The sequence below is a fragment of the Thermobia domestica genome, chromosome 5 (assembly GCF_964235325.1).
Source record: "Thermobia domestica chromosome 5, izTheDome1.hap1.1, whole genome shotgun sequence".
Lineage (NCBI taxonomy): Eukaryota > Metazoa > Arthropoda > Insecta > Zygentoma > Lepismatidae > Thermobia > Thermobia domestica.
The window spans coordinates 68,131,687-68,147,768 of NC_137458.1; the positions used below are offsets into that span (position 1 = coordinate 68,131,687).

The 16,082-nt window shown below is 36.3% G+C and overlaps 1 protein-coding gene across 2 annotated transcripts in view; it reads right to left on the reverse strand.

The window, feature by feature from the left end:
• The window catches only part of LOC145685956 (leucine-rich repeat-containing protein 9-like), an 82,213-nt gene that overhangs the window by 55,012 nt on the left and 11,119 nt on the right, over positions 1-16,082 (reverse strand). For both annotated transcript variants that reach the window (XM_081758742.1, XM_081758741.1), the window contains exons 3-5: positions 15,148-15,673; positions 3,559-3,699; positions 806-940 (exon numbers count right to left, since the gene is read on the reverse strand). In XM_081758742.1, coding sequence (XP_081614868.1) covers positions 806-940; positions 3,559-3,699; positions 15,148-15,673 — 802 coding nt within the window. The remainder of the gene's footprint in view (positions 1-805; positions 941-3,558; positions 3,700-15,147; positions 15,674-16,082) is intronic.

Below are 16,082 nucleotides of genomic sequence, written 5' to 3' on the forward strand. Positions count from 1 at the left end.
GATTCCAAGAGACCTCTTCTCGCCATCCCTTATTCTTTTTGCTTTATGTAGATTCATGTTAAAACCGAAAGTTGTGGATTTCTACCATTTCCGGTTTTAGATACAGCGTTAAGGATGGAGACGAAATGTGTTCCTTGAATACTTAATCGATTGCAGAATACGACTTCTCCCTATATATTCCCGTTTCTGCTCTATAGTGATCAACGCAAAAAACAGAAATGATCAATTTCTACCACTTCCGGTTTGAATATTGGTTCCAAGAACGAACTCGATTCCGAACTTTCGACTCCTACATCTTGACCAAATTTTGTGGTGACCCATCAAGTACTTCTTGAGTTTTTTGTCTCCCGGACGGAGACACGGGTGGTGTAAATATATAATGAAGTTTGGCACATCAAATTCATTAACAATAAAATTCTTTATTCATTTATTTAAAATGTAAACTGCATTACGGAACGTTTTGGTTGTGAAGAAACATAATATAAAACAAAAATAAATAGAAATGTTAAAAGTACCAACTGCACATTCATTAGAGAACTTCTAATGGGGTTTGAAAAATTGCCTGTATTTAAAAGTTTCACAACGAATATTGAGGCAAATACGTACTTAGAGATCTAAATAGTCGGAACATATATTCAGTTTGTTACGAAAAAAAAAAAAAAGTTATTCACGCACTTCAATCACAATTTTCAAATGTTTTAAGTTCTAACCATGTCTTTACAGATCTCACGACGGGTAAGAAATGAAGTTAAATAACTCACTAAAAGAAAGTATCTTCAACCAAATAAAAAAGACAAATGCTTACCCTCAGCCTATAAATTGGATTTGCTGACATGTTAAGATATTCTAACGCCTGGTTTCCCTTCAGGATATTTCCGATAGATGTAATATTATTTTTCGCAATATTGAATTTCTTCAAACATTCTAAATTACTCAAATCCTGAAAGGATATAAAGTTGTAATCAATTTAACATATATTTACAAATTTTATATGATTACTAATAAAAATTTATTAGTATTATATATTAGCAAAATGAATGTCAACTATACTTATATACTCATCTTATTACTAAATAACATTTGTCTCTAACTTGTATGGCCTTAAACGTTATTTCTCACTCCAAAATGCCAGAAAAACTTAAAACACAAAATTAAAAAAGAAAAAAACAAAAATTTAATATATAATAACGTATGATATAAAAGAGGAACATTATTTTTAGACTGACCGAATGAGACAAAATTTGGCTTGTTATTTTTGCTTGCTTGACAGCTAAGACGTTTCACTCTTTTCGGTTGTTGCATATAGAACCTTGAAATTTTGCATAAATCCCCATTTGGCTGACGACAAGACGAAATATCGCCCTTAAAGCCTCACTGCGACGTTAAATGAATCTTGTAGCTGTCATAAAAAAAAAAAAAACTTACAACCCGATCTTTCTATTTACTCTTTACATGTTACAACTTCTTGAAAGCAAGAAAGATTTCTCCACATATGCAGCACTGCACTCTAGTAGACAAACAGTAAACCTCCTAATTAAAAACGTGTATTTTGGCGCACTTCCCCTCCCTGTCCAAAAGAATCCGTTGTTTCGGAAGCGGAGAAACTGGTTTTTCTTTTATGTCAGCGGGAGGGCGATAGCAGGTAGAAAGCAAGACGTCCCAGAAAGTTGCTCATAGTTCAACTCCTTGCAAGACGAAAAAAAAAAAATGTTTTATGACCCTTTCAAGACTATGTGTACATGGTGAAATATGGTAGGGTTTCAAGATTTTTTTTAAAAAATGACACAGCTACAAGTTCTTCTAACGTGACAATGTGGCTTAAGGGAGGAAAAGAGATGAGGACATCAGTACCTCGAGGCTATTATACCTGTCAAGAAAGGGTCAATGGCCGAAACATTCTCTTAATAAATGGCCTCCCAATATATATGAATGACAAGCTCAATGAAATGACAATAAAACAGAAAGATCTACAAAAAGTAATACAGAGATGGGGATAAACTTAAAATAATAAATGACAAAATAGAACGTATATAAGAAGCGAAATAACTAAAATGGTAACAATAATAAAACAAATTCAGTGAAACTGAACTTAAATCAACACATATTTTGAAAACCAGGATAAATATATAGCACTAGCGGAATCAGCGAACTTCTAGCTCTTCCCCAAGATCGAAAAGGGTCTCAAAGGTAACCGTTTTGCCAACGTAGAAGACATCCAAACCAATGCTACGGCTGAACTTCGAACATACCAAAATAGGACTTTCAGCGTTGTTTCTAGCAATGTGGAACAAGTGCGTTTGTTCACAAATAGCCTATTTTGTAGGCGATTAAGTGAATGTGTGCCTATATCGCGGTAATAAATAGTTACAACGGAATTTCGGGAACTTTCTGACTGCTCCTCGTACATGTTAAAAATAAACACCAGGTTAAAAAAAAAACAATGTATTCACACAAATATTATAATCCATATTATAATTACACAAATATACAATAATAAAAGATTAACTGTGCTTACGTTCTTCTGCAACAAAGAAGTCATGAAAAACTGAGGCAACTATTAAAGTAAGATCCTAAATAGATGTCTATCTGAAGCAAGAGCGTCACTTCAGATCTTATTACAGGGCAGGGGAGGACAAGATTATCTACTCATATAGGAATTTCACGATTTTTTATTACTGTGAGATTAACTAAAATATGTGTAGTTCTCAAACTCAGGGGCCAATTGCCCTCTCCTGCTCTCTCCAAATGACACCTTTGATCCAAAGGTGTACTTCAAGCAAGATTCGATGGAGAGTTTTAAGTAAACAAGGTTCGAGACCTCTGAAATAGACGACTATGAAAGAAGATGGAACTTTTTCTTCGGATACTGCATCTATCTATCTATCTATCTATCTATCTATCTATCTATCTATCTATCTATCTATCTATCTATCTATCTATCTATCTATCTATCTATCTATCTATCTATCTATCCATCTATCTATCTATCTATCTATCTATAAACTGCTTTACGCTGTCTCTTACCGTTTTCGCTCTGAGACCTGTGACTACTTCTGGAGTCGTTCTAGAACACTTCCGATATTATGCACAGCATAGTTTGGAAATACTGTATAATAATAATAATAATAATAATAATAATAATAATAATAATAATAATAATAATAATAATAATAATAACCCAGAACATTTTAAATATTTATACTTTCATACTAATCTTTTAACCAAAATCTTATCTTAATCTGAAATTTTCCCCTGAACTTAGAGCTTACACCACACAAATACATATATTTTTTTCACGGGAAACAAGTTAGGACAATAATGAAGTTTTGATACGTTCTTTGCAGGGGCGGATCTAAGGGGGGCGATCGGGGCGATTCTCCCCAGAAGAGAAAACTTTCTTATTTTAAATATAAATAAAACCCATGCTAGTGTTTGGAGCTCTTAATATAGCTGTAAGTAGCAGTATTACAACAACCCCCCCCCCCAGAAGTCCGTCCTGGATCTGCTTCTGGGTCTTCATTTTAGTTTGTTTTTTTTTTTTTTTTTTTAAACTCTTACCTTTAATTCTGAGATTTTATTTCCACATAACCAAAGTTCTTCCAGTTGTTTGTTTTCATCAAGCCCAGCCATGTCAGTGATTTTATTAGAATACAGATATAGCTTTTTAAGTAACGGGCATCCATACAAATAGTCAATTTTCTGGAAAGAAAAATTATACACACATACTTTTTTTTTTTATAATTAACTTAGCATCACATGTAATATATTTTTTCAATATCAGAGCAATATAGGAAAATACTGTTAAAACGAAAAAAAAAACACAGTTAAATATACGCTAAGATTGGATCAAGGAACTGATAATTTGGGAATTTGAAACGTGAAGAACAAACGAAGAAATATTCCTGCCAATGGCGTAGACATCGAATAATAGTAAAGAAGACCGATTTACTAATACATTAGATAGTAGTATTAGAGCTCGTAATAGGCATGGTGGGATAGTTGATAATGCTACCCACCAACAGGGTGACTTGTGTTCTATTTTCTGTGGGTTGACTTTCTCGTCCTACCCTCATTTTAATGCGGCTATAAGGTTAATCCATCCTTTTTATAAAATGAGTATTTAGTGAAGGCTGCAGATAAAGGCGGCGGGAAAATTGTGCTAACTATATCAATCCCTTTATGCTGGAGTTGAGTAAGCGTGAAGCACTGGCGGATCCACGGAGGGGGCGACCGCCCCCCAAAGGTCTTTCTTTTTTTTATATATATATATATTTTCAGCATTTATCATTGGCAAATATAAATATTGCCTTTTCACGACCGATCCAATTTGTCCTAGAAACCTAGGAGAGTTTAATCAAAATGTGTGGTATTAATAATACTTAATACAGACATATTTTAATTATGAATACTTTTGTCCCTAGTTCCTTAGGCAGACACCGTAAGCCCCAAACGAGCGAATATATGATTCATTTGTTGGACGAACAGCTGTAGGAAGGAGGGTAAGACGGCTCACTCTTTGAATTAAAGACGTATATTTTAAAATTGTGCCCTAGGAAAAGGATATGAAAATGAAATTCTGGTCCCGAAACTTCAATTACCTTTACCTGAATAAAGAGAAATGTAGGAAAAGAGCTGGGGGTGGTTCACTAAAATGCCTTATGAGGTGTTTACATTTTGTGACAGAGTTTTAGCTCAATTCAATTCTGTATAAAAGATACAGAAGGAAGAACGCTAAATATTGAACCATAGTAACACGTATGAGCATTTGCTATATTGAGTGAGCCCGTATTCCAAGCAAATTGGGGGTCTGGAGGCGAAGCCTCACCCTAGGCGAAGGCTAGTATAATATAATTTTATTGTTGTTATAGGAATAACTATAATTATACTATGTTTCTAAAAGCTACATTTAACAAATTACTTAATAGAGCCAATTTCTAACCTCCTGTTCTTAGTCCGGTCTATTGGTTTTTTTCTTTATATACTCAATTATACCACTGCAAAAGCTGTGAATTTGGACAAAATACCCTATACAGTGCTCATGGTCCCGGTTAGATTCCCGGTTGGAGTACATTAGAACAAAAATGGTTCGGATTCTACTATAATCAGTAAGTGAACGTCTCCTTTAGCCGCCATGTCGTTACCGCTCAAGCAACAAACCAAAATACCCTTTGCATACACTTTTGTAACAGTGTCCTATATTTGTCTTCTCGCTCTCTTCTGTTTAAGTGAAAATTCCTGAACGTACCAGCAATTGAATTCCTGATACATTCATCTTTAAATACATCAATTGAATACAGTTGAAAGTTTTTTCTTGAGAAATGAACAATTCTATGGATACATAATGCCAAGGTTTATCAGTAACTTCGAACATCTCGTGAATCCTGGGTTCTATACCGATCATACAAAAGTTTTCCTCACCTTTGATACAGCAGAAGATTTTGGTACGATTTATGGAGCCGCAATCCGAACACACATTTAAGAAAACCTCAACAATGTTGAAAAATTGAAGTCGTAGTGAAATATTGAGTTTCACAAAACGAAACGCATCGAAAATCCAACATTTTGCCCACCAGGAAATGTTCTTCGCACGACTCTATAGTTAAAAAATTATGTCCCTCTCAGAGAGGACAATGAAAAAATATAATGGATAGGAGTCGACGATCGGAATATACCCTTGCATTCTATTGGATAGTGAAATCGATAGATTTAGGTCAAACTTAATGTTTTCCTGCGATCACTTTAGTGCAACAAAGGAAAGCTATATTTATCTACACAGAGGAGAAATGAGAGGGGCTTAATGGCAGATAACAGATGACAAGATAACTTTTAACCATGTGACCCTACTCTGTTACATTGACAGCGATAAAATATTTTTTACGTGACTGTAATTTTAGCATATTTCAAATTCAACCTGTTATATATTAATTTACGGTGGTTCTGTTAGTGTGTGTGTTTGTGTTGAAGATGAGTAAGAAACTGAAGAACGTGACTCTGTTATCATTTTTGGTGAAGCGACCGAGACTGGAAGAGGCAATATAAACATGTGAAAAATCCCGTAATGAGAAATTCATGCAATTTGGGGAGGCACATGAAAGCAGGGTGTATGTGTGGCTTTCAATTATTTCGAAATACATGCATTGTTTATCACACTTTGGCTAAAATCATGGACTCGAATCAAATCGAAAGAAGTAAGCGCTTTACAGGCTTATACCACAACTCACCATGACACCCCTCCCAAATATCACTATCAACAGACTATGAAGAAAGCTTGTTCCTTTTAGCACCGATGCTATATGAAACGTACATCTGAACCACTGGAATCCGAATCGCTGGAATGCGCCCAGAGAACAAACAATATTGCCACTAGTAGAAAGTGCCTACTTTTGAATAAATTTCTAATTGCTATTTTCATACTAATTTGAGGACCCTGAATCCAATTGAACTATTTTAACGCATATCCGTTCATGGAGTCACAAGAATGGAGCATGCATATCTATCCATTGATGTCATTTTTCTCGTTGCTTCATACACCAATGTGTTAAAACATCCTTCCATTGGCCTCAGTGTTCTCAAATTAGTATAAAAAAGAGCAATTCGAAACGTTTTCAACCATCCAAACTTTTACCATTGGCATAAATGGAAGTTCAAAAATTTCAGTTTTGATGTTATTTGACTAGTGACCCCATGAACGGATTTGCTTAAAAGTAGATGCATTGGATTAAGCGATTTAAAAAAAGTCAAAATTTTTTCCAAGCGAGGGCACTTTTTACCAGTTCTATTGGCGTTAGTTAGTCCTTTCAAGGCCGTAACACCAGGAACTCATGAATGAAGTAAACTTAGTAAGTTATACATGTTTTATACCTCGTGATAGGCACGTACGTTGGAATATTTCTGGAGGAAGTCCAAATTTAAAATGAGAATAAATTATATTCAAATTTGTAAAATCGCCACCAAAATTAGACGAACTTTACAGAAAAATCGAGATTTTGTGGAAGGGATCCGGACTCCCTGGATCCATCCCCTGCGTAAGCCCCTGCCTTGTGATGTGCTACTTCAACATTCTCTCTCTCTCTCTCTCTCTCTCTCTCTCTCTCTGTGTGTGTGTGTGTGTGTCATTTTTGTAAAGGAATATTTACGAAGTGCAAGAAAGAGTTTTATAGAGTTTTAGATGGATCTTTAAGTAGACTGAGAAGAAGAATATAAAAAATAATCTTATGGAAGCAAATTATGAAAGTAATTACTTCATTGGTACAGCGCAAGGGAGGATGCACTTGCGTTCTTTTGTTATTACGGCAGTGAATCTACGGATTCATTAAGCCGTAAGAAAGAAGATACTTTCATTTTAAAAAAAAACACACACACAAATTCGGGTCCCAAAATGGAATCTGGGAATCAGGTTTACACCCCCATCCAGTCCCGGATTGGTATGCGTCCCATACTTGCTAACTAAAATTTTAGTCACCTTCAAGTTACGCTTATCTTCCAGGAAGCGAACTGCCCCCTCCAAACGATCCTTCTGGATCCGCTAGTGGCGTGAAGCCTTACATCCAAAGGGCTCATGACTCATACTTACTGGCTTATCCAGAATGGAGGAGTATCTCTTTTGCTATTTTATTTTATTAACGAATTTAGTTTACCGAAACCCCTTTACATATTTACCCTGTCTGTCCGTGCGTCTGTCCGTCTTGGAGACAAAAAAAAAAAAAAAATCAAGAACTACTTGATGCATCACCATCAATTTTGACCAGGATATAAAGGAACTGGGTTTGTCGATTAAGGTGAAATTCGAACAGGAAGTGGTAGAAAATCAACCATTTCCGGTTTCAATATGAATCTTAAAAAGCAAAAGCGGTAATAGATACCTAGAAGCAGTTTTCTGTAATCGATTAAGTGTCCCAAGGATGTATTTCATCTCTATACTTAACTTTTTACTGAGACCCGGGTTCGATTCCCGATAGGAGCTCAAGTTTTTCGGAACTCACGTTAAGCAGTGTGGGTCAACGTATTATATAGCATCGCTGCTGAAGGGGACGCTAAATTCAATTCTAAATTCTAGTTAACTACTGAAGCTAATTAACTCTACATAACTCTACTGAAACTCGAAGTAATAGATCTACTTAAACTTCTGGTTTCAATATTGATCTACAAATAGAGCAAAATCAATAAGAGATAGTGATAAGCAGCTTTTGAAATATATTTAGCGTTCTAAGAATAAGTACTATCTTCTCTCTTAACCCCCTATTCGAACTACAAGTGACAGAAATCACCGGAAATGGCAGAAAACAAAACCGGTTTTAACAATGATTGCTATAGTAGAGTAAAAACGGTAATATATACGTTGAACATGAAAGATGTGCACGAACACCGGGAGGGATTCATGAAGACAAAATGTCCTGTTGCATGTTGTCAAATTTCGAATCGTGTACGAGAGACAGAGGTGCCAACTGGAATTCTCAGTCTAATCCTGACAATTCCGACGGAACAGAAAAATGCGTACAAACCCCAGGAGGTAATTCGTGACATCAAAGGAAAACAAAAGGTCCTCTTGCATGTTGTCGAATTCTGCGTCGTGTACGTTTGGCAGGGGTGCCAACTTGGAATCAACAATCGAATCCTGATAATTGGAACGGAAAAAGAAAGATGTACACAAACTATCTCTGCGCAATTGCCTAATGTACAATTTTGATGATATTCATAGCCACATTTAACTAATTTGGATATCACGAATCACTTCCCGTTGTTTGTGCATATCTTTCTGTTCTATTTTAATTATCACGATTGGAGTTTCGATTCCAACTCGGCACCTCTGTCAGTCGTACACGACGAAGAATTCAACAACATGCAAAATATTTTTTTTTTGTTTCCTCTTGATATCACGAATCACCTCCCGGAGTTTGTGCACATATTTTAGAGTCACCCTGTATATAGCGAGCAGCTGTTTTCTGCAATGAATTAAGCGTCCTAAGGACAATCTTTGTTCTCCCTTCTAATTTCTCTACTAAAACTGAAAGTGGCAAAAATATGAAGTACGAGTGACATTGCTACGTGTTTTTATTCAGCAAATAGAAAATATCAACTGCGTGATGAGTAGTCGGTGTATTTTGTCTCAAAATCAATATTTCCAGTTTTCTAATTTAATTCTTTTTATTTATTTATAAGTTACATTTACATAGAGACCTGCACGGGTCGAATTTTTCGGCCCGAGCCCAATTCAGCCCGAACGTACCTAGGCCCGGCCCAGCCCGGGCCCGAAAAGTTTTGGAAATTTTTGGCCCGAGCCCGGCCCGGCCCGATAAGTTTTTCAAAATTCTTGGCCCAAGCCCGGCCCGGGCCCGATAAATTTAAAATGTTTTTGGCCCGACCCCGGCCCGATAATTTTTTTAAAAAATTAGCTCGAGCCCCAATCTTTCTCAATATTTAGTACTAAATTTGACTTAACCCTCAGAAACATTTTCCAAACTTTGGTTCACAACCTGACCCTTGCCTCCCGAATGGTACCATTGCCTCCTAGAACTTTGCCTGTCATCGAGAGAACGAAAACTCCACTCCCTGTAACAAAAATCTAACCTTATTGATTTTTAGCATAAAGTGAAGATGGCAATATTGTTTAGCGACAGGCAAAACATTCCCACCCCTTCTTTTTATATTTTGAGTTCAGTGAAGATCAAGGCCAGAGCTCAATTTACCGCATAATGCCTGCAATCCTCTATAGTGAAAGTGGAACCGCTAAGGAAGCATTAAGTGTAAATAGCTATTGCATTCTTTGTAACATTTTTCACGGACATACTTCTTCAACGTTTGGCTTTATTCCAATTATCGTTTAACGAAAGTCAATAATTACACAGGGCTGCAAATTGGAAAAAAGTTCATGTTGTTTTTTGATTAATGGGTGAACTTAATTCTTTGTTCCTAGCTGATTACGAATAATGAATTCGTTTTTCCCTGTCACGTAAGGTTTTCTTACAAATCAATGTCAAAATTTGGGCCTTCTTTCGTATTCAATACTGCTTTATTATACCTTATTTCTTATCTTCTAGCAGACTAAAGACCTTATTACACTAAATAACTGAACATGTTTTGTTTAATGTGAATGCAGACAGACAAAGAAAAGAATATAAGATTCTCTACACATACAGATTACTACATATGTACATATAATATGGAAATATATACATAAATACATACGTTGTAAAATGGAAATAAACACAGTCATATAACACACTTATTTTTCACATCTTTTTAGCACGCTTTCTCTTATAAGCTTTCCTAATTTTCTTGTGATTTTCTTCTGAAGTTTCTCTGTGCAATGTGCAACAGTAGTCAGCCATCATGCTAACACTCCAAAGTGCCTGATACCTTTTCTCCATATCCCTCATGTCTTGGTGGAACCGTTCGCCTTGTTCCTCACTTAATTCTTCGAGATTTGGTGAAAAGTAATCAAGACGAGAATGCAAAAAATTCAACTTGAGATTCATGTTGCAACCCAGTTCTTGAAATTTAACTAACATATTCTCAACAACTTCTCTGTAATCAGCACTTTTGTGGTTCCCCAGGAAGTTCACCACCACGCTTTTAAATGCTATCCAAGCATCCCTTTCAGCATTAGTCATAGTTGCCTCTAAGTTTTTATCCTTCATTAACTTCCTAATATCTGGGCCAACGAAGGCACCTTCTTTCACTTGGCACATGAAAGTGAAGGAAATTTGTTGCATATGAATTTGAAACATTAGCCATTCGAGTGCCTTAACAAATTGTTTCATCAATCCTAATTTTATGTGAAGGGGAGGAAGTATAACTTTCTCAGGACTGACTAAATTCTGTTGAATGATGTCTTTTGATCCCGCGTTCAGTGTTTTCCGTAATGGTCACTGTTTGCTTCCCCAGTGGTCATTTCGTGCTCTACTATCCCACTCGCAGATGTAACATGGTATTTTTGTATACCCACCTTGTTGCCCAAGTACAATGCTCAAAATCTTCAAATCTCCACACAACACCCAACCATGTACCTTGTACTTAATTTTATTAAGAATAAATTGCACATTGTCATGTGTTTCTTTCAGTGACACAGAATGAGCAATAGGAACTGAGGGAAACTTATTTCCATTATATAACAGAACAAATTTTAAACTTGTTTTATTCGAGTCATCTCCAATCACTAGAAAGGCAAGGAAAATGTAACTTGATCAACAAACCTGACACATCACAACAAAACACGACAGAACCTTCTTTTGAGAAGTACTGCACAAATTCTTTTTCCTGATACCTGTACCAGGAAAATGTTCCACAAGCCAACAAGTTATTTTCATTAAGTCTGGAACCAAGAAGTACAGCAGATTCTTTAGACAGATTTATGTTTCTAACTAGATCATTGGGCTAGCGTTGAGTGAGTGGTATAGGGTCACGACATCCGCTAGGGGGGTTGTAAACTTCATCTTCTATTTCACTATTTTCCACTGAATCACTGTTCGAACTAGAATCACTTACAAACTCAAGACTTGATGGAGGTGTCGGAACAGGCAAGTCTAGGCTGTGCAGCACAGGTCTCATTGCAACGGGAATATTGGGATACACTATCCTTGTCTTGTTTCGAGTATTGTGTCCTCCAATTTCACAGGAACAGAAGTAGCAATCGTCGCTGTGGTTTTTGGGTTCTTTCCATACCATTGGTACTGCGAATGGCATAGATGACCACTTTCCAGTGCTCCAATTCCGTAACGATTCCACACAAGATCTACACAGATTGTGTAGAGTTCACGATTTATCTTGATCTCCAAGCTCCATACGGAAGTATGCGAAATATGCCCTTCTTGCAAAATCTGCAATTTTCTGTCTCTTTTTGTGTGGAAGAAATTCACCACAGATGTAACAAAATAAATCTGGTCTACTATTACAACCACGAGATGCCATGGCAACACAGTATTCAACGAACTACAAAAGAGAAATAGCCTAAGATATTAACATTTCATACTATTGAAGCATATCTAAGATTTGCGATAATTAAATATGAAATTTATTTGAAATGAAATAACAATGTTTGATATAGAAATATTTTAAATATTCGTGCAGGCAACAGTTAGTTACTTTAATTGAATTAAACTTCCTTACATTTAAAACACATTCATGGATAATGTTTCCCCACGTACTGGTGACATCTAGCGTCAATTAGTTGAATTACGCTCAAACATGCATACCGCAATCAACATATATAAATCGTGAATTGTAAGAAATTCTTACGTGATATGAGAAAACTAGTGCCAGTTTCGGTTTCAGCATGTTCAAATACATATAAAACACTCAAAATTATAAAAACAACGGAACCTATGGGGCCCTGTGTTATTAAAGAATTGCAATTGATCGGCCCCAGCCCGGCCCGACCTCAAGAGAAATCAGTGTCGGCCAGCCCAAGCCCGGCCCGGCCCAAAGAAATATCAGAGTCGGCCCGCCCAAGCCCGGCCCGCGGGCCGGGCCGGGCTTCGGGCCAGGCCAGGCCCGTGCAGGTCTCTACATCAGCATCAACAACCACTAGCCTTGTATCGAACCACGTCTAGGATTCGAGATCGGATACTAGTTTCCTGGAATGATTTCGGCAATCAATCCTGTTGCCTTGCATACAAGACATTCAATGAAGAGTTTCTGCTTCACGAAGATTTTTTTTACGGTGTTTATGTTAGTTTTTTTTTAAAAAAGAAAGCACTAAAATTAGCAATAATTTATCTTAGAATCTTTGTGATCATGCTAATTTAAATGTTTTCGTTACTAAGTTAAATAGCATTGAAAAAATCTTCCTGAAGCCAAAGCTCCTCATTTAGTGTCTGAGGGCCTTATGCAGAGTCGTTCTGACGCGTGATTAGTGTCATGCTAAAGCGTTCAACTAACATGTTTCCTGCAGTAGTCAGGCCTTTAGTATGACGCTAATCATACGTCGAAACGACTCTGCATAAGGCGGTGATAGTCGAAAGTTGCCGAAATCATACAAGGAAAATAATCATCCAGTTAGTATTTACAGGTCATACGAAAAGTTAGTTTTTTTTTTAAAAAAAAAAAAAACTTAACAAAGTATACCAGACTGTGTGTGTTAAAGTAGTTTCAAGTTGTTTTCCATTTATTATATATACATATAATTGTAACGTTTAGGCTCCGAGGCTAAGAGAAATGATGGATTTAGAACAGTGAAAGGAAACGGACAAACCGCGATAAAAGCCACGCACACGGTGTTCGTCGACCACAAAGTCCGCTTGGCGTGAGCTGGAATCGAACTAGAGACTCCATGAACCAGAGTTAAGCTCATCAATGGTGCACATGCGAATGTCGAAACACTTGAATCTTCAAGAAGGCGGCCACGTCGCTTTAGTGGTAGAGCGCTTACCTCTGGTGCGTGGGGTATCTGAATCGATCCCTGGTCAAGTAATTTACGATGGACAACATCGCGTCCGTAGGTTTTCTCGAGGTCTTCCCACTTTCTCATTCCACCAATTTTCCCATCATCATTCGCTTGCTTTAATCGTCTCCCTTAGACTAAAGGGCATAATCGTGAGATGTTAAACTGAAATATTTCATTTCATTTCATTTTTTCTTCACTCTTCAACGAAAATAAAACTCCAGACCACACAATAGCTCTATTCATTACTAAAAACATATATTTACCCTAGGAATCCCAAGTTATTTTAGGTAACACGTAATCCCAAAATGTAAGATCCTCGAACTTACTCAGTAATGTTTTTTTATATATATAATTAAAAGTAAAGAAGTTATTTTAAAATTTGTTAGCCCATAAAAATTATAATATGGAATGAAAATAAAATGTTAGAAAGACAAAAACCATAGTGATTGCAACAAAGCCGTCCGTGTCAAATATAGAAGTAGGAGGGGAGAAAATAGACAAGGTGACCTGGGTAGTAAAATTAGTAATGATATGAAATGTAAATGTGGAATAAAAGCAGGAATAGGAATTGCAAAAGAAGCCTTTAGGAGGAAGACAATACTATTTTGTGGAACCTTGAACAAAGAGTTGAGAAAAACGACTCATCAAATGCTTCGTGTGGAGTGTTGTACTGCATTGGTCAGAAACATGGACATTACGCAAATATGATGAAGACGATTGGAAGCTTTCGAAATGTGGGTGTGGAGAAGAATGGAGAGACTTAACTGGACCGAGAGGAAAATGAATGTAAGTGTCTTAGAAATGGTGGGAGGGAAAAGAACAATTTTAGATATTATTAAGAAGAAGAAGAGAAACTGGTTGGGACATGGCTAAGAAAAAAACTGTATAATGAGAGACGTGCTAGAGGGTATGGTGGCAGGAAAGAGAGGGAGGGGGCGAATGAGACTACAATTAATGGACGATTTAAAACAGAAATACACTTGCGTGAAGACGAAGAGGTTAGCGGAAGACCGTGGAGCATGTGATTTTTTCAGTTGTGGCAAGTGACCTGCCGTAATGGCAGAATACCAATGGTGATGATGATAAGAGCACCTGCACTCCCATATATAAAACACATAAGACTTTATTTCTTTTTCTCTACCGGAAGCTAGAGTATTCTTTGTTGATGTCTGGTTGACCAGAAGGTGTATAAAACCAGACACATCTGCGCCAACAGTACCAAATTGTTGCCTGGTTGGGCAGTGTGGTTAAATTGGTCAGTGTGGTTAAATTGGTCAGTGTAGGCAATGTGATACATACTTTATTTAATTTGGAGATATGGAAGATAAAATTACATTTGATATTCTGGCCGGATAATAGTATGTACTTAAATTTATGATCTTCAAATAAAATGGTTCCAGGTATTCCCAAAGGAACGCGTGCTCCTCGGGCTCACCACCCTATTTTCTAAACTACTTATGAACTACTTTTATTATGTCATAATGGCAAATTGTCGAAAGTAATCGTAATAAATAAATAAATAAACAAAGTAACAAGCTGGTAACATTCAGTTGGATTTGAGGAGCTCCTCTCTTGAGATTCCTAGGATTAAATTTATACTATTATAATGAGAGTATAGGTGGCTTTTTTTAATAAGATCTAAAGCAGTTTTAAAAATACACATTTGCTACGTAATACTAATAGATCACAAGTTTTCAACAATTCCTGTGCGTGCAACCATGAATCAAATAATTTGACTTTAGCCTAGGACTAAAATTGAAACTTACAGTGAGTTGGCACTCGATGATCCACAATTCTTTCAAGTTATGTAGGTTTTGCAGCCCACGGAGGTTCACTATATCTTGACCTATAGCTCTTAAAATAGTCAAAGTCTTATACTTAATCGAAAAGAACTCGAAAGACTCTACGACTGGAGAAAAGTACAAGTTCATTTCAGTATGATCCTCATTTACTCTGCCTGGAATACATAGCTTTGCATCCCATAATTCTTCTCTAGTATCTCCTCCTTTTTTCTTTATAATTTTCTCTGAGGTACGACCACTAATTTTCTCTGAAGTACGGCCACTAATTTTCCTTGATGTACGGCCTCTAATTTTCCCTGAGGTATGGCCACAAATTTTCTCTGAAGTAGGGCCACTCTCTTTCTGTTGATCTCGAGTGTCTCCACGCTCTTGTGACTGTAGGGCAGGTCTTGGACTTAAGATTTTTTCAGGCTCTACATCTCCTTCATCATTTTCCAGGATTCCGATAACTTGATCCCCTATCTGCCTATAACGAGACTTGTCATCCATGCTAAGAGTAATGGAAAGAAAGAAAAAAATCCAATTTTAACTGTCAGACAATGAATTTTGACATTTTATATATTTATACACTTATTCCTCGTACTATGCAATTAATTTGTTTCCAGAAGTTATCGCGTATAATAAAAACGCATAAACTGACATCGCATATAATGATGGATATCTGTATTACAGGTTTGTAATTAATCCGTTAAAAAAATTAACAACTGTAGTAATCAATTAAAATTTTTGTTTAAATTTAATTTAATAAATTAAATTTTACACAAGATAATTTTTAATTGATAAACTTCAAAAAGAATCCGTAACGATTAGAAAATTAACCGTTATTTTTTCTCTCAAAAAACACGTGAAATAGATATTTTGTAAAAAATATTTTGTGCCTTATTTCAAAAACTTCATAG